General features: G+C 43.7%; 1 protein-coding gene across 2 annotated transcripts in view; it reads right to left on the bottom strand.

Annotated features, from left to right (window-relative positions):
- The window catches only part of FAM178B (family with sequence similarity 178 member B), an 819,452-nt gene that overhangs the window by 182,912 nt on the left and 621,388 nt on the right, over positions 1-15,152 (bottom strand). For both annotated transcript variants that reach the window (XM_029604316.1, XM_029604317.1), the window contains one exon: positions 4,613-4,747. In XM_029604316.1, coding sequence (XP_029460176.1) covers positions 4,613-4,747 — 135 coding nt within the window. The remainder of the gene's footprint in view (positions 1-4,612; positions 4,748-15,152) is intronic.

Below are 15,152 nucleotides of genomic sequence, written 5' to 3'. Positions count from 1 at the left end.
CTTTATTAACGGCCTCTTGATTTTATGGATCCACAGTGTTTATCCCACGCCCCTTTGAAGTCCTTCACAGTTCTGGTCTTCACCACTTCCTCCGGAAGGGCATTCCAGGCATCCACCACCCTCTCCGTGAAGAAATACTTCCTGACATTGGTTCTGAATCTTCCTCCCTGGAGCTTCAAATCGTCCATTTTAAGTTGGTTCCTGACCAACTTAAAATGGCTATACTTAAACCTCTACTAAAAAAACCCCAACCTTCCAACAACAGATCCTGCTAACTTCCGACCTATAGCCAACTTACCACTGATCTCTAAAATTATGGAAAAAATAGTAAATAAACAACTTTCAGAATACCTGGAGGAGAACAACATCCTTTCCCCTTTCCAATTTGGATTTCGCAAAACTCGAAATACTGAGTCACTTCTAACATCACTAGCGGATACCATTCTCCTTAACCTTGAAAGGAAACAGTCGTACCTACTTGTACTTTTGGATTTATCTGCGGCATTTGACACGGTAAATCATTCCATTCTTCTCCAGCGACTAGCTGACATCGGTATCAAAGGAATAGCTCACAGTTGGTTTAAATCCTTTCTGGAAAACAGATTCTACAAAGTGAAGATTAACAATAAGGTTTCTCACCCCATTAGAGCAAACTTAGGAGTTCCGCAGGGCTCAGCCCTCTCTCCTACACTATTTAATATCTACCTGCTTCCCCTCTGCCAACTACTTTCTAACTTAAAATTAACTTTCTACCTTTATGCTGATGATGTCCAGATTCTTCTTCCGATCACAGACTCTCTTCACAAAACCTGGTCCCACTGGAACAACTGTCTTCAAACAATTAACAATTTACTTACTAGCCTTAACTTGATCCTTAATACAAATAAGACTGAGACTCTCATTATTTCTGTTGATGAAAACCAGGTTCTCTCCAACCCCTTAAATGCAACACAATCACTCACAACTGATATTAACCACTCCTCTTATGTCAGAGATTTAGGAGTTCAACTAGACAACCAATTCAATTTTAAATCATTTGTCCAAAACACTTCAAAAGAATGTTTTTTTTAAATTACAAGTATTAAAAAAGCTTAAACCTCTCCTTCACTTTCGAGATTTCCGACTTGTGCTACAGTCCTTAATCCTTACCAAATTAGATTATTGTAATTCCCTCTTGTTTGGTCTTCCTGCGATAACAATAAAACCTCTGCAGATGGTACAGAATACTGCAGCGAGACTACTTACTAATTCAAACAAAATAAATCATATCTCTCCCATACTGCAGTCCCTACACTGGTTACCTATCTAAGCCAGGATTTCGTTCAAAGTACTCATGATGATACATAAAGACATTCATAAAACCGCCCCTCTCAATCTGTGCCATCAATTCCGTGCTCATTCCTCTGAAAGACCTATCAGAAGAGCTTACAAGGGCTCTCTGCATGTCCCCCCTACTAAATCATTACTAAGCAAAAGAGCATTATCTACTTCTGGGCCGACGCTTTGGAACACTCTCCCTCCTGACCTCCGTCAAGAACAGTGTCTCCTAACCTTCAAGAAGGACTTAAAAACTTGACTGGCTGTTCAATCAAACTTTCCCTGAAAACTCTGGTTCTCCTTGAATCAGATCCCAAAATATGAATGCAAGACTTATGACTAACATTTAGTGGACTTATTGAACTTTCTCTTCACAGCCCTTTAAGGTCACAATCCTATTTTAATAATGTACTATATGTTTTTTCGCTTCATTCATTTTATTTATTTATTTTTATTTATTTTATTTTATTTTTATTATTGATTCACAATTTATTTATTTTTGCTCTCGGCTTGCTGTTGTTCCTTGATTCCAATTGTTTTTTAAATGTTCAATGGTTCATGTTCACTGTTTAATGTATCGCTTCCTAGCGAAAGTTTAGTTCTTTTGTAAACCGGTGTGATCTATATTCTTTATAGGAATATCGGTATATAAAAAATTCAAATAAATAAATAAATAAATAAATATGTGAGAATATGTGTGAGAGAGTGAGCGTGTTTGCATCTGAGAGAGGGATCATGAGTGTGTGAGCAAGAAAGAATGTATGTGTGAGCATGAGTATGTATGAGAAAATGAAAGTTATGATTTATTAATCACTTAAAAAATAATAATTTACTCAAGGTAGTATACAGAAAGTTAAACATGGATAGGCATAACAGATTAAAATGGTAAGCCTGACACCTATGCCTGGTAAAATGGCAGAAGCTATAATTAAGAACAAAATTACTGGTCATATGGATAAACATGGAATAATGATGAAGAGCCAGCATGGATTTAGCAAAGGGAAGTTGTGCCTTACTAATCTATTAGAATACTTTGAAGGTATAAATAAGCATGTGGATAAAGGTGACCCTATCAATAAAGTGTATTTGAATTTTCAGAAGGCATTTGATAAAGTCCCGCAAGGGAGCACTGAGAGGAGAGGATCACCTTGCTAGTGGCTGAAAGGAATCAGTACGTTTTTTGCTTGGAACATGGTCTTTTTTAAAAGTATTGGGGCAAAGTTAACTGTTTGGGAATATTATTTAGTGTGTTTGTGCTTTTAATAGTCAGTAAGGCAGCGAATAAACAGAAGTTAGACTGTTTGTATTTTTAAATAGTAAGTAGGTAAGGCAGCTAAGTAAGCAGTAGTTAGTGTGTTTATTTTTAAAAGTCTGTAAGGCAGCTAGTAAGCAGAAGTTAAGAGTGTTTCTATATTAAAAAAAAAAAAAAAAAAAAAAAAGGTAGCCAGAAGCTAGAAATAAGCTAGGAGCGGTGTATATCTAAGTAAAAAGGTTGAAAAGTTCAGTTCAGTTACTCACCTTGGAAAGGTGTTGAGATAGTGTGATTTGGTTTGATTAGGTACCAACATTTGTTAATCAAGAGAGCAGTGAGTCACTCTGGCTGACTAACTGAAGTTTGCATGTTGCGGGCGCTATTAGTTTCGGGGGGGTTGGACACGCGTTTTCGACCCCTTACTGAATAAGGGGTAAAGCTAGCGTGTCGAAAACGCGTGTCCAAACGCGGGCTAACAGTGCGCTCCGGTGGAGCGCACTGTTAGCCCGCGTTTGGACACGCGGGAATAACTAATAGGGCCATCAACATGCAAATGCATGTTGATGGCCCTATTAGTTATTCCCGTGCGATTCAGTAAGTAAAATCTGCAGCCAAGCCGCACATTTTACTTTCAGAAATTAGCGTCTACCCAAAGGTAGGCGTTAATTTCTCTCGGCATCGGGAAAGTGTACAGAAAAGTAGTAAAAACTGCTTTTCTGTACACCCTCCGACTTAATATAATGGCAATATTAAGTTGGAGGTCCCAAAAGTAAAAAATAATTTAAAAAATAAAAAATTTAAAATCGGCCTGCGGGTTGAAAACCGGACACTCAATTTTGCCTGCGTCCGGTTTCCGAACCCGTGGCTGTCAGCAGGTTTGAGAACCGATGCCGGCAAAATTGAGCGTCGGCTGTCAAACTCGCTGACAGCCGCCTCTTTTTACCGCAGGCCCTCATTTAAATACTGAATCGCGAGCACAGGAAAGTGGCCTGTGCGCTCGCCTGCTCTCCTGCGTCTTTTACTGAATCGGCCTGTATGTGCTATCTGACAGAGCTTCGAACCTGAGACAAAATCCATCAATGCTGCATTTAGTCCAGGTACATTTTGTGCACACAAAAAGTTATCGGCCTGATTTTAAAAGGGCCACGTACATAAATTACGGGGGGGGGGGGGGGGGGTTATGAGTGTGGCTGGGCCTTGCGCATGCTGAGCACATATTCGGAACGACCCGGCCACGTAGACAACCCGTTATGCGTAGAATTGTCAAGCCTCTCCAAAGGGTCAGGCCGAGGGACGCTGGGCAGGGAGGGGGTGGGCCGGAACAGTGCGCCGATAGCTGGCTGGCGCACGGAAGATACTGCTCCTCCAGAGCAGAAATAAGTATTAAAAAAAATGGGGTTAGGTAGGGATAGTTTAGGGATCAGGGAGGAGAGGGGAAGAGGGAGGAAGGATAAGGTTAGGGAAGTTCCCTCTAAGTCTGCTCCTTAATTGGAGCGGACGAGAAGGGAACTGGGAAAGACCTACCAGTATCTCTGCACATATTGTTTTTAAGATCCCCTCTCATTGCGCATGTGACAGACAGCTGCCCGCACAAGCATGCGCTGATTATAAAATTATGCGCACATGTGTGCGCGGATATTGTATTTTATAACATGTACGCACTGATGCGCACGGGTTATGAAACAGCAGCGTCCAAGTGTGCATGCCGGGAACCGCGTGCACATGGATGCCACGTGTTTTTTTTAAATTGACCCCTAAGGGCACAAAATCTATGCAGTCGGCAGGGGGAAATATTTGAACATCAGGTTTTTGTGTGGGAATAGTTACCCACACAAAATCTTTCAATATGAACCTCCTTGCACCTGTTCAGCAGGCTTCCTCTCTCTTTAGAGCTCCCTGGGTATATGGTAATGTAAAATATGTATGAATAAAATGCAGTGCACACTGTACTATTATATTCTACAACTGTATCTTGTCTACCTACCTTGTGATTACATTTCTCTCTGCCCACAGTTTAGTATGAATGCATAACAAGTTTCTTACCTCTTGATCTAATTTAGCTTCCCACTCTAGTTGCTGTTCCTTGCTTTGATGCTCCTCTGATTTTACTGCATCTTCCAAATGTTGTTTTAGGGAGGAGGGCTTCATGCAAATAAGGAAGCGGCATAATGAGGATAGCTACACCAAGGAGAAAGAATTGTAAAACATTAAGGGCCAGATTTATTAAGGCTCTTCTCTCATTTTGTGTCTTTAGGAAAAGTAGAGTTGCTTACCTGTAACATGTGTTCTCACAGGACAGCAGGATGTTAGTTCTCACATATGGGTGACATCATCAGGATGGAGCCCATCACGGAATATTTTGTCAAAGTTTCTAGAACTTTGACTTGGCACACTGAGCATGCCCAGCATACTACCAACCCTGCATCCAGGGCGAACTCCGTGGGATGGCGGGTGGGTTTCATGAGGACTAACATCATGCTGTCCTGTGAGAACACCTGTTACAGGTAAACAACTCTGCTTTCTCACTGGACAAGCAGGATGGTAGTCCTCACATATGGGTGAATAGCGAGCTGAGGGTACCCGAGTAAAGGTACCAAAAGCACCCAATGACGTGCAACAACAACAGGGGTGGGTTTGGTCAAGAGGGCAGCCCGAAATTTCCAGTGGGCCGCTGGAAGGAAGTTGGGTTATTAAGCTGAGAATAAATTGCGCAGAACAGACTGTCCAAAAATGGAATCTTGCCTGCCAGCCTTCTCTAGGCAATAATGAGCTGCAAAGGTATGGAGAGAACTCCATGTAGCAGCCCTACAGATGTCAGTAAGAGGCACCGAACAGAGGTGGGCTACTGTTGTTGCCATGGATCTTATTGAGTGCACTTTCACACGTTCCTGTAGCGGAAGGCCTGCTTGTTGGTAGCAGAAGGAAATACAGTCTGCTAGCCAGGAGGACAGGGTCTGCTTGCCCATTGGAATTCCCAGTTTGTTTTTATCGAAGAGGACAAACAGCTGAGTGGACTTCCTTTGGGCTGTAGTGCGTTCCAAATAAAAGGCTAAGGCACATTTGCAGTCCAAGGAATGAAGCGCTCGCTCACCTGAATGTGAGTGGGGTTTCAGAAAGAAAGTAGGCAGTATAATGGATTGATTCAAATGAAACTCGGATACTAGCTTTGGCAAAAATTTAGGATGAGTGCAAAGCACTACTCAGTCATGGAGAAATTTTGTGTAAGGTGGGTATGTCACCAACGCTTGTAGCTCACTAACTCTGCGAGCCGATGTTATAGCTAGAGAAAGCGCATTTTCCAAGTGAGATAACGCAGCTTGCAGGAGTGGAGAGGCTCAAACGAAGGTTTCATGAGCTGTGCTAATACCACATTGAGGTCCCAAGCAGGATTTAGATGTAGTAAGCCCCTCATAAAGCGCGCCACTAAGGGTTGTGTCGATGCCAGAACCTTATGCATTGTCAGCACTGGAAATTGAAACATCAATAGTGTCGGGGCTCGATGTGTTGACAGTGCAGGATCTACATGCATCAAAGGTGTTGGGGTTCAATGTGACAGCGAATGGTGCGTTGGCTGCGTCAAAGTACCATTGGTTCTGAAGAGTGGTGCTTCTTCTTTTTTATTAGGCCCCAAGATTTGCAACGCTTGCAAAGGGCTTACCAATGCCTGAGAATGGTGATTTTTTTGTTTTCTTGACCAAGAAGAAGTGGAGGGGCCCCCGGCTTGCTCCAGCAAGGGGGGGAAGCTTTCTCAAGGAGCTCCTGTTCAAGTCCTCACCTGGGGAGTAAGATAAGGTTCTGTTCTGAGAGGAACTGTGACTCTTCAGAGACTTATACAGTTCCTCCATCTTCTAGTCCCTGGACTTTTGGGAGCACAGAGACATCCAGCTACAATGGTAGGAATTTGCCTGTTCATAGTTCAGTCATAAGCACTGGTAACACATATCATGTCCATCTGTAATGGACATTTTCCTACCACATACAGTCTTTGAAGCCAGTAACAGTTGGCTTCTTGGTGCCAGACATCCTGTGAAGAAAAAGGTTTTTTTTCAAATAGCACTGAAAAGTGCTGTTTGGGGGCTGCCAAGGCAGTGAGGCAATGTAGCAGTTGAAAATTTGAAAAGAATGAAGATTTCAATCAAGAAAACCAGAGATAGCAGAGTTGCTTACTTGTAACAGGTGTTATCCCAGGACAGCAGAATGTAGTCCTCACATATGGGTGACGTCACTGGACGGAGCCCTATCATGGAAAACTTTCTGTCAAAGTTTCTAGAAAGTTTTGACTGGCACACTGAGTCCACTGAGCATGCCCAGCATGCCATTATCCCTCGAGTCACAGGGGTCTCCCTTCAGTCTTGTTTGTAGCAATAAGTGCGAGCGAAAAATAAAATAATAAAACTTTTTAGATCCAACTCCGCAGGGTGGCGGGTGGGATTCGTGAGGACTACATCCTGCTGCCCTGGGATAACACCTGTTACAAGGTAAGCAACTCTGCTTTATCCCAGGACAAGCAGGATGATAGTCCTCACATATGGGTGATTAGCAAGCTACAGGCTGAGTCATCCTTGTATTGGACCAATAGCGGTACAACTTGTGCAACAGGCACAACAACTGGTGTACTGTTGGGAAAAATGAGGCAGACTGAAATCACAGTAGGTTGGTTGTGGAAGGAGTTGGAATTATACTGGAAATAAGTTCTTTAAGACAGATTGTCCAAAGGCTGAATCCTTGTCCAGGCAGTAATGAGCTGCAAATGTGTGAAGAGAGCTCCATGTTGCAGCTTTGCAAATGTCAGCAATCGGTACTGAACGATAGTGTACTACTGAGGTTGACATTGCCCTTACTGAGTGTGCCTTTACTTGTCCCTGGAGAGGAAGGCCTGATTTCTCAAAGCAGAACTCTATATAATCTGCTAGCCAGTTTGAGAGAGTTTGTTTCCCCACTGCCAGTCCCGGTTTGTTTTTGTCAAAAGAAACAAAGAGCTGGGTGGATTTTCTATGGACTGCAGTGTGGTCTAGGTAATATGCTAGTGCACATTTACAGTCCAAGGTATGTAAAACCCTCTCGCCCTGGTGAGAGTGAGGTCTTGGAAAGAATGTGGGCAAGACTATAGACGGATTCAAGTGGAAGTCAGTAACCACCTTGGGAAGGAATTTAGGGTGAGTATGGAGGACCACTCGGTCATGTAGGAACTTTGTACAGGGTGAGTATGTGACAAGTGCTTGTAACTCATTAACCCTTCGAGCAGATGTAATGGCTACTAGGAAAAGGACTTTCCATATAAGAAATTTAAAATTATAGGATCTATGGGCTCAAACGGGGAATGCATGAGCCTTGTAAGTACTACATTAAGGTCCCATTCAGGGACTGGTTGTCATAGAGGGGGCTTAATTTGAATTAAGTCCCTCATAAATCTACTCACAAGGGGTTGCGCTGTTATTGGGGCATCCCCTACTCCCCTGTGGTACGCTGAGATGGCACTCAGGTGAACCCGCACTGAAGAATTCTGGAGACTAGAGTTTGCAAGGTGACAGAGATAGTCTAATAGAGATGGCATGGGGCAGGAAAAGGGGTCGATACTTTTCTGTGTGCACCACGTGGTGAATCTTTTCCACTTACAATGATAAGATTTCCTTGTGGAAGGTTTTCATGAAGCTACAAGCACTTTAGAGACATTAGCTGAAAGGTTGAGTGGTTGCAGGATCAAGCTTTCAACATCCAGGTTGTGAGGGATAGGGTCTGAAGGTTCGGGTGGCGTAACTTGCCTTGGTTCTGAGTTATGAGAGTGGGCGCTGTGCCCAGGCGAATTGGTTCTCTGATCAAGAGGTCGAGAAGTATGGGAAACCATACTTGTCGAGGCCAATAGGGGGCTATGAGTATCATTGACCTGTTGTAGCTTCATTAGATTCTTGGCTATCAGCGGTATCGGGGGATACGCGTATAGGAGGCTTGAGTTCCAGGGGCGAGCAAAGGCGTCCATGGCTAACTTGTTCCTCTGCTTGTGCAGGGAGCAGAATCTGTCCACTTTGTGATTCAATTTGGATGCAAAGAGGTCTATTGTTGGTTGACCCCAGCTTTGGAAGAGTCTGGTCATTACCACAGGATCCAGGAACCACTCTTGGGGATGGAACAGATGGCTGAGGCGATCTGCAACTAAGTTGTGTATGCCTGCAAGATAAGTGGCCCGGAGAAACATGGAATGTGTTAGGGCTCAGTCCCAAATTTGTGCGGCTTCTTGGCAGAGGAGATAAGAGCCCGTGCCTCCTTGTTTGTTTAGGTACCACATGGCAACTGTGTTGTCTGTTTGTATTACAACAGTCTTGAGTGAAAGGCAGTCCTTGAATGCATAAAGAGCATAACGTATAGCTCAAAGTTCCAGGAAGTTGATCTGAAATGTTACTTCAAGCTGTGTCCAAGTACCTTGAGTTTGAAGATTGTCGACATGAGCTCCCCAAGCTAAGGTGGATGCATCTGTGGTTAAGGTGATTTGCGGAACTGGTTGCTGGAAGGGCAGTCCTGTTAGCAAGTTGCTCTTGTTCGTCCACCAGAGGAGAGACAAATGTAATTGGTGGGTTATTTGAATTGGAGATGACAGTAGTTGGAAGGCTTGGAGCCACTGTGATCTCAGAGTCCATTGCGTTAGTCTCATGGCTAATCTGGCCATAGGAGTGACGTGGACCATGGAAGCCATGTGGCCCAGCAGTATTAGGAATTGATGGGCTGAAGCTGTTTCCCTTGTGTGTATTTATTTATTTTTATTTATTTAACGTTTCTTTTATACCGATGACCGTTCGCACATCGCATCGGTTTACAGTGAACACAAAACCATTGGGCAAGGCCCTTACATAAAACAGATAATATATTGAACTAGGTAACATATAATTAAACTTAGGGAGGAGCCCTTACATCAAAACTATTTACATCAAAAATATGTACAAAAATTAGTGCACAGTAGAGATGTAGCTAGCTTGGAGAGTGTCTCTGTGCGGTTGTTTGGTAAGAAGGCCTTTGATACGGTAGTATCCAACTCTGCTCCGATGAATTGTAGGAGACGAGATGGAGTCAGGTGGGATTTTTGGAAGTTGATGAGAAATCCCAATGAGTGAAGCAGATTGATAGTGAGCTTGAGAGCGTTGAGAGCTCCTTGTTTGGATTGGCTCTTGAGCCAGTCATCTAAATAAGGAAAAATATGTATGCCTCTCTTTCATAGATGGGCCGCAGCCACTGCTAGGCACTTCATAAATAGACAGGGTGCAGAGGCAAGTCTGAAAGGCAGAACCCGGTATTGAAAATGTTGATTTTCCACTATGAGACACAGATACTTGCGATGAAGGGGAAAAATTGGAATATAAGCATAAGCGTCTTGAAGGTCCAGAGAACAGAGCCAATCTCCTGATTGAAGAAGGGGAAGCATGATGTCTAAGGACACCATCCTGAATTTTTCCTTTCATAGAAATTTGTTGAGATTTCGGAGGTCTAAGATGGGGCGGAGGCCTCCTGTTTTCTTTGGAATGAGAAAATAGCGGGAGTAGAATCCTCTGCCCTGCTGAGGTCGGGGAACTGGTTCCATGGCCCTGGCTCTCAGGAGGGTGGATGATTCTGTTTCTAGAAGAGTGGTGTGATCTTTGCGTACCCACAGTAAGTTTGGTGGGGAATCTCTGGGTACCATGAGAAAGTTTAGACGGTAACCTTGTGTTATAATGGACAGTACCCATTGATCTGTGGTGATGTTTGTTCAATTGGGTAGAAAATAATAAACCCGGCCTCCAACTGGTAAATCTTGATTTGGATTTTTGGAGAGGCTGCTGTTCTCTGGGAGTTTTTCAAAACCCAGATGCTGGCCTTTTTGTGGGGGAGGCTGAGGTCTGGATGTTTTTGGTTGCCTGGGATGTCCTCTTTGAGATGGCTTGGTTGTTCTCCCACGAGGAGTTGGTGGATAATACCTGCGTGGTTGATAGACTGGCTTTCCTAGATGGGCGTCTTGCAGAAGAAGGGGTTTCTGCAGTGATTATGGACAGTTGGTGCAAGGTTTCATTGTGATCTTTAAGTTGTGCAACTGCATCTTGCACTTTTTCTCCAAATAAATTTTCTCCAGTGCAAGGTAAGTCAGCCAATTTATCTTGGACCTCAGGCCTGAGGTCGGATGCTTTTAACCATGCCCATCGTCTGGCACTGATGCCAGTTGCTGCCATTCTAGAGGCTGTCTCGAACGAGTCATAGGCCGCCCGTACCTCGTGCTTTCCAGCCTCAAGGCCTTTATGAATGATGGTATTGAGGGTGTCCTGATGTTGTTGTGGAAGAGTTTCTGATATTTCTTGAACCTGCTTCCATAGGTCTCTCTGGTATTGTGTCATATACAGTTGGTATGAGGCAATCCTTGATAAGAGCATGGAGCCTTGGAACATTTTTTTTTTTAAATTTTTAATTTATGCATTTCAAAATAACAATAAAACAAAATAACAATGAGCATTAGACAGTCTGAAATCAATTCATATTACAACAAACAAAAACCATTTTTTTTCCTGTCTAATTATTCATATGCAATATATAATAGGTAATATCTCATAAGGTTATCCGTATTCGGAGCAATACCAGAGGAAAAGGAACAATTGAAATGTTGAGTTTAACAGGTATATTCTATTTTCCCTCAGCCTACAGTCTCACTCTCTTGGGGATGTGAATCTAAGAATGCACATAATTGTGTTACTTCAAAAAAGATAAACTTCTGTTGTTGAAAAGTTATTTCGCACTTGCACGGAAATTTTAACAACATTTTTCCCCCTTTAGCCTCAATCTCAGATCTTAGACCCAGAAACTTCTTCCTTCTATCCTGTGACTGCTTGGATAGATCCGGATAAATCCAGATCCTGCTTCCATGAAATGGAATCAATCTATTTCTCATAAATGATTTAAAGACAACGTCCCTATCTGTCGCAAAGGAAAACGACACATAAAGCACAGATCTATTAGTGATAACTGCATCTACATTTGATTCAATTACTTCAGTTACATTTAAGGAATTCTGCTCTTCACTATTAGCTTGGGTAATCAACCTCTTAGGTGTTACATAATAAATTTTTGATACAGTTGGGATAATAGATTGTGGGATCTTTAAAATCTCTACCAAATATTCTTTAAACATGTCATACGGCGATATCATATCATGTTTGGGGAAGTTCATTATTCTGAGATTTAAGTACTTAAATGAGTTTTCCAAAAGTTCTAATTTTTTGTCATATATTATCTCAGCACGAGCAAACTTCTGTTGCCATACTTCCAGATTATCTAGCCTTTTCTCTGTCTGTTGAACTCTAATATCCGTCTGGGACAGGGAGGTTTCAGTATTTCTAAATCTCTGATTCGAATCCAATGTTATCTTTGTCAGATTCAACACTGATAACTCCAATGTTTTGTTTTTTTTAATGTACCGTATTTTCCGGCGTATAAGACGACTTTTTAACCCAAGAAAATCTTCTCAAAAGTCGGGGGTCGTCTTATACGCCGGGCACACCTGCTCTCTGACCAGTTTCTCTCAATCACACACACATGCTCTCAATCAAATGCATTCTCGCACTTACACACAGGCAGGCTGCTTCTCTCTCTCTCTCTCACTTCCACCCCCACCCCCGAGCACAAATAGTAGCTGCATCACCTCCTCCTCCAGCCCCCGCAGGCCAAGAAAGAAGAAACCCATCAGCCGCGGGAGGCTCATGCTGCTGTCTCCTTTCCCGATTACCAGCTCCTTCGACTGCTCGGGGCCGATGCTGCTATCTTTTCATGCGGCACGGCTTTCTCCTTCCCGCGCACCGCACTGCCGTTGCCGCTGGGCTAAAAGCACGTTCAAGCCCAGCGGGAACGGCAGCGGTGCAAAAAAAAAAAAAAGCTGTGGCATCCGCGGCTGGCCTTGTCTTCTTCCCGCCCCCCCCCCCCCCCTTTGAACCGGAACAGGAAGTGATGCGGCGGGAAGAAAGAGCCGTGCCGCGTGAAAAAATAGCAGCGGCGCAGCAGCAGCGGCCCCCGAGCAGTCGAAGGAGCTGTAATCGGGAAAGGAGACAGCAGCGTGAGCCTCCCGCGGCCGATGGGTTTCTTCTTTCTTGGCCTGCGGGGGCTGGAGGAGGAAGCTGCTGCAGCTACTATTTGTGCTGGGGGGGGTGGGGGGCGTGGAAGTGAGAGAGAGAGAGAAGCAGCCACCCTGCCTGTGTGTAAGTGAGAAAGAGAGAGAAGCAGCCAGCCTGTGTGTAAGTGAGAGAGAGAAGCAGCCAGCCTGTGTGTAAGTGAGAGAGAGAGAGAGAGAGAGAGAAGCAGCCAGCCTGTGTGTAAGTGAGAGAGAGAGAGAGAGAGAGAGAGAGAGAAGCAGCCAGCCTGTGTGTAAGGGAGAGAGAGAGAGAGAGAGAGAGAAGCAGCCAGCCTGTGTGTAAGTGAGAGAGAGAGAGAAGCAGCCAGCCTGTGTGAGAGAGAGAGAGAGAGAAGCAGCCACCCTGCCTGTGTGTAAGTGAGAGAGAGAAGCAGCCAGCCTGTGTGTAAGTGAGAGAGAGAGAAGCAGCCAGCCTGTGTGTAAGTGAGAGAGAGAGAGAGAGAAGCAGCCAGCATGTGTGTAAGTGAGAGAGAGAGAGAAGCAGCCAGCCTGTGTGTGAGAGAGAGAGAGAGAGAGAGAGAGAAGCAGCCAGCCTGTGTGTAAGTGAGAGAGAGAGAGAGAAGCAGCCAGCCTATGTGTAAGTGAGAGAGAGAGAGAGAAGCAGCCAGCCTGTGTGTAAGTGAGAGAATGCATTTGATTGAGAGCATGTGTGTGATTGAGAGAAACTGGTCAGCGAGCTCATGTGTGTGAGAGACAATGAAAGTGACTGCTCAGAGAGATGACTGATGTGTATGTGAGTGTGAGAGAGAGAAAAAGCATGGAAGTGAGAAATCTGGGTATGTGAGAAAGCATGGGAGTAAGAAGCCTGATTATGTGAGAGAGAGCATGGGAGCGGGAGGACTGGCTGTGTGTGTGTGTGTGCGCGTGCATGAGAGAGAGACTGGTTGATAAGGTGACGGTGTGTGTGAGAGAAAGAGACTGCTGTGTGTGAATGTGAGAGAAAGAATGTGATTCAGGGAATGAGAAGCCTGTGCACGTGGAGAGTGAGCATGGAAATGAGAGAGAGACTGGTGTGTGTGTGTGTGAGACAGAGAAAGTGATTATGAGAGTGAGAAGCCCGTATATGTACGGTAAGCAGAACACGGGAGTGGGAAGCCTGTGTGTGTGTATGGCATGAGAGAAACTGTTCAGGAAGGTGTCTGGTGTGTGTGTGAAAGACTGTTTGGGAAATGATTGGTGCGTGAGAGACAGAAGCTGGTCATGGGGGCATGACTGGTATGGTGTGTGTGTGAGAGACATGGGCCCTAAGGAAGAGGAAGAGGAATAGGAGAGCTGCTGGAGGGGGTAAGAAAAGGTGGCTTTTTAAGTTTATTTTTCTTGATTGACTGCCATTTTAATTATTTAATATTATGTGATGTGTCTGCTTTTTTGAAATATTTTATTGGTGTTTGGAGAATGTTTAATAGTTTTTATGAGTTTTTAATTGTTGGATGTTATTCTGTTCATAGCTGTTTTGAAACATTTATTCTGCTTATTAGTATAGTTTTACAATTATTTATGTGTGGGGATCTATAGCTGCTTGCTAGTTCTGTTTTCCTAATAAGAGGTATATTGGTTTTTAGGGCCTGATATATGGTATTTGTAGTGTTGCCTTTTCATAGATAGGGTTGCTCCTGTTTGAGTGTAAAATTATTTTTTTTCTTAAAAATATGTATAAAAAAGGGGGGGGGGGGGGTCGTCTTATACGCCCAGTCGTCTTATACACCGGAAAATACGGTAAATAGTTTTTATTGGCAATCATGGCATATGTAACACAAGAGATTTAACATTCAGTGCTGAACAATGAATATACAACAAGTAAGCCCAAGTGGGCTAAAATGCTACAAAATATGATTGACCATTTTAGAATCAGTCCCCAACCCCACCTCCCACCCCCCACCCCCCCATACAACTGGGTAAGTATTAAAAGAGGTAATGATATTGATAATAGGAATATGGAACACCTGGACATGATAAAGAATATTTATACAATAAAAGATTGCAACAAAAGAGAGATACAGGGAATCGGTAAAAGCTACAAGACCTGAGATAGCTTATCAGCGCACATATGCATTTAAGTGTTGAGATGAGCTTGATTGTCTAGCCATACTGTATAAGGCCCCCAGATTTTACCAAACGCACCAACATGATCTTGATGGACCGCTGTAAGTCTCCCAAGTTGATAATATGTATGAAGCCTGTGTTGAATCTTAGCTAAACTCGGGACGGCATTGTCTTTCCAGACTGTCTCCGAAGTCTTTTTCCTCCTTTATCCGCTCTTTGCCATCGTGGTGCATGGTCCGGCTTTCCCAGCGTAGGCGCCATCTTGGGAACTTGAAAGGAGGTGGGAATATTCGCTTTAATAAAAGCCTCTAGCGCCTCCTCAAGAGATTTGATCTTATAAGTCACTCCTTGTACTTGAAACATCAATCCAAAGGGATATGTCCAGCGATACTTAATATTCTTAGCTCT

The sequence above is a fragment of the Rhinatrema bivittatum genome, chromosome 5 (genome assembly GCF_901001135.1).
Source record: "Rhinatrema bivittatum chromosome 5, aRhiBiv1.1, whole genome shotgun sequence".
In the NCBI taxonomy this organism is placed as follows: domain Eukaryota; kingdom Metazoa; phylum Chordata; class Amphibia; order Gymnophiona; family Rhinatrematidae; genus Rhinatrema; species Rhinatrema bivittatum.
Note: the sequence above shows the minus strand (reverse complement) of the source record. Positions and strands in the feature narration are given on the sequence as shown.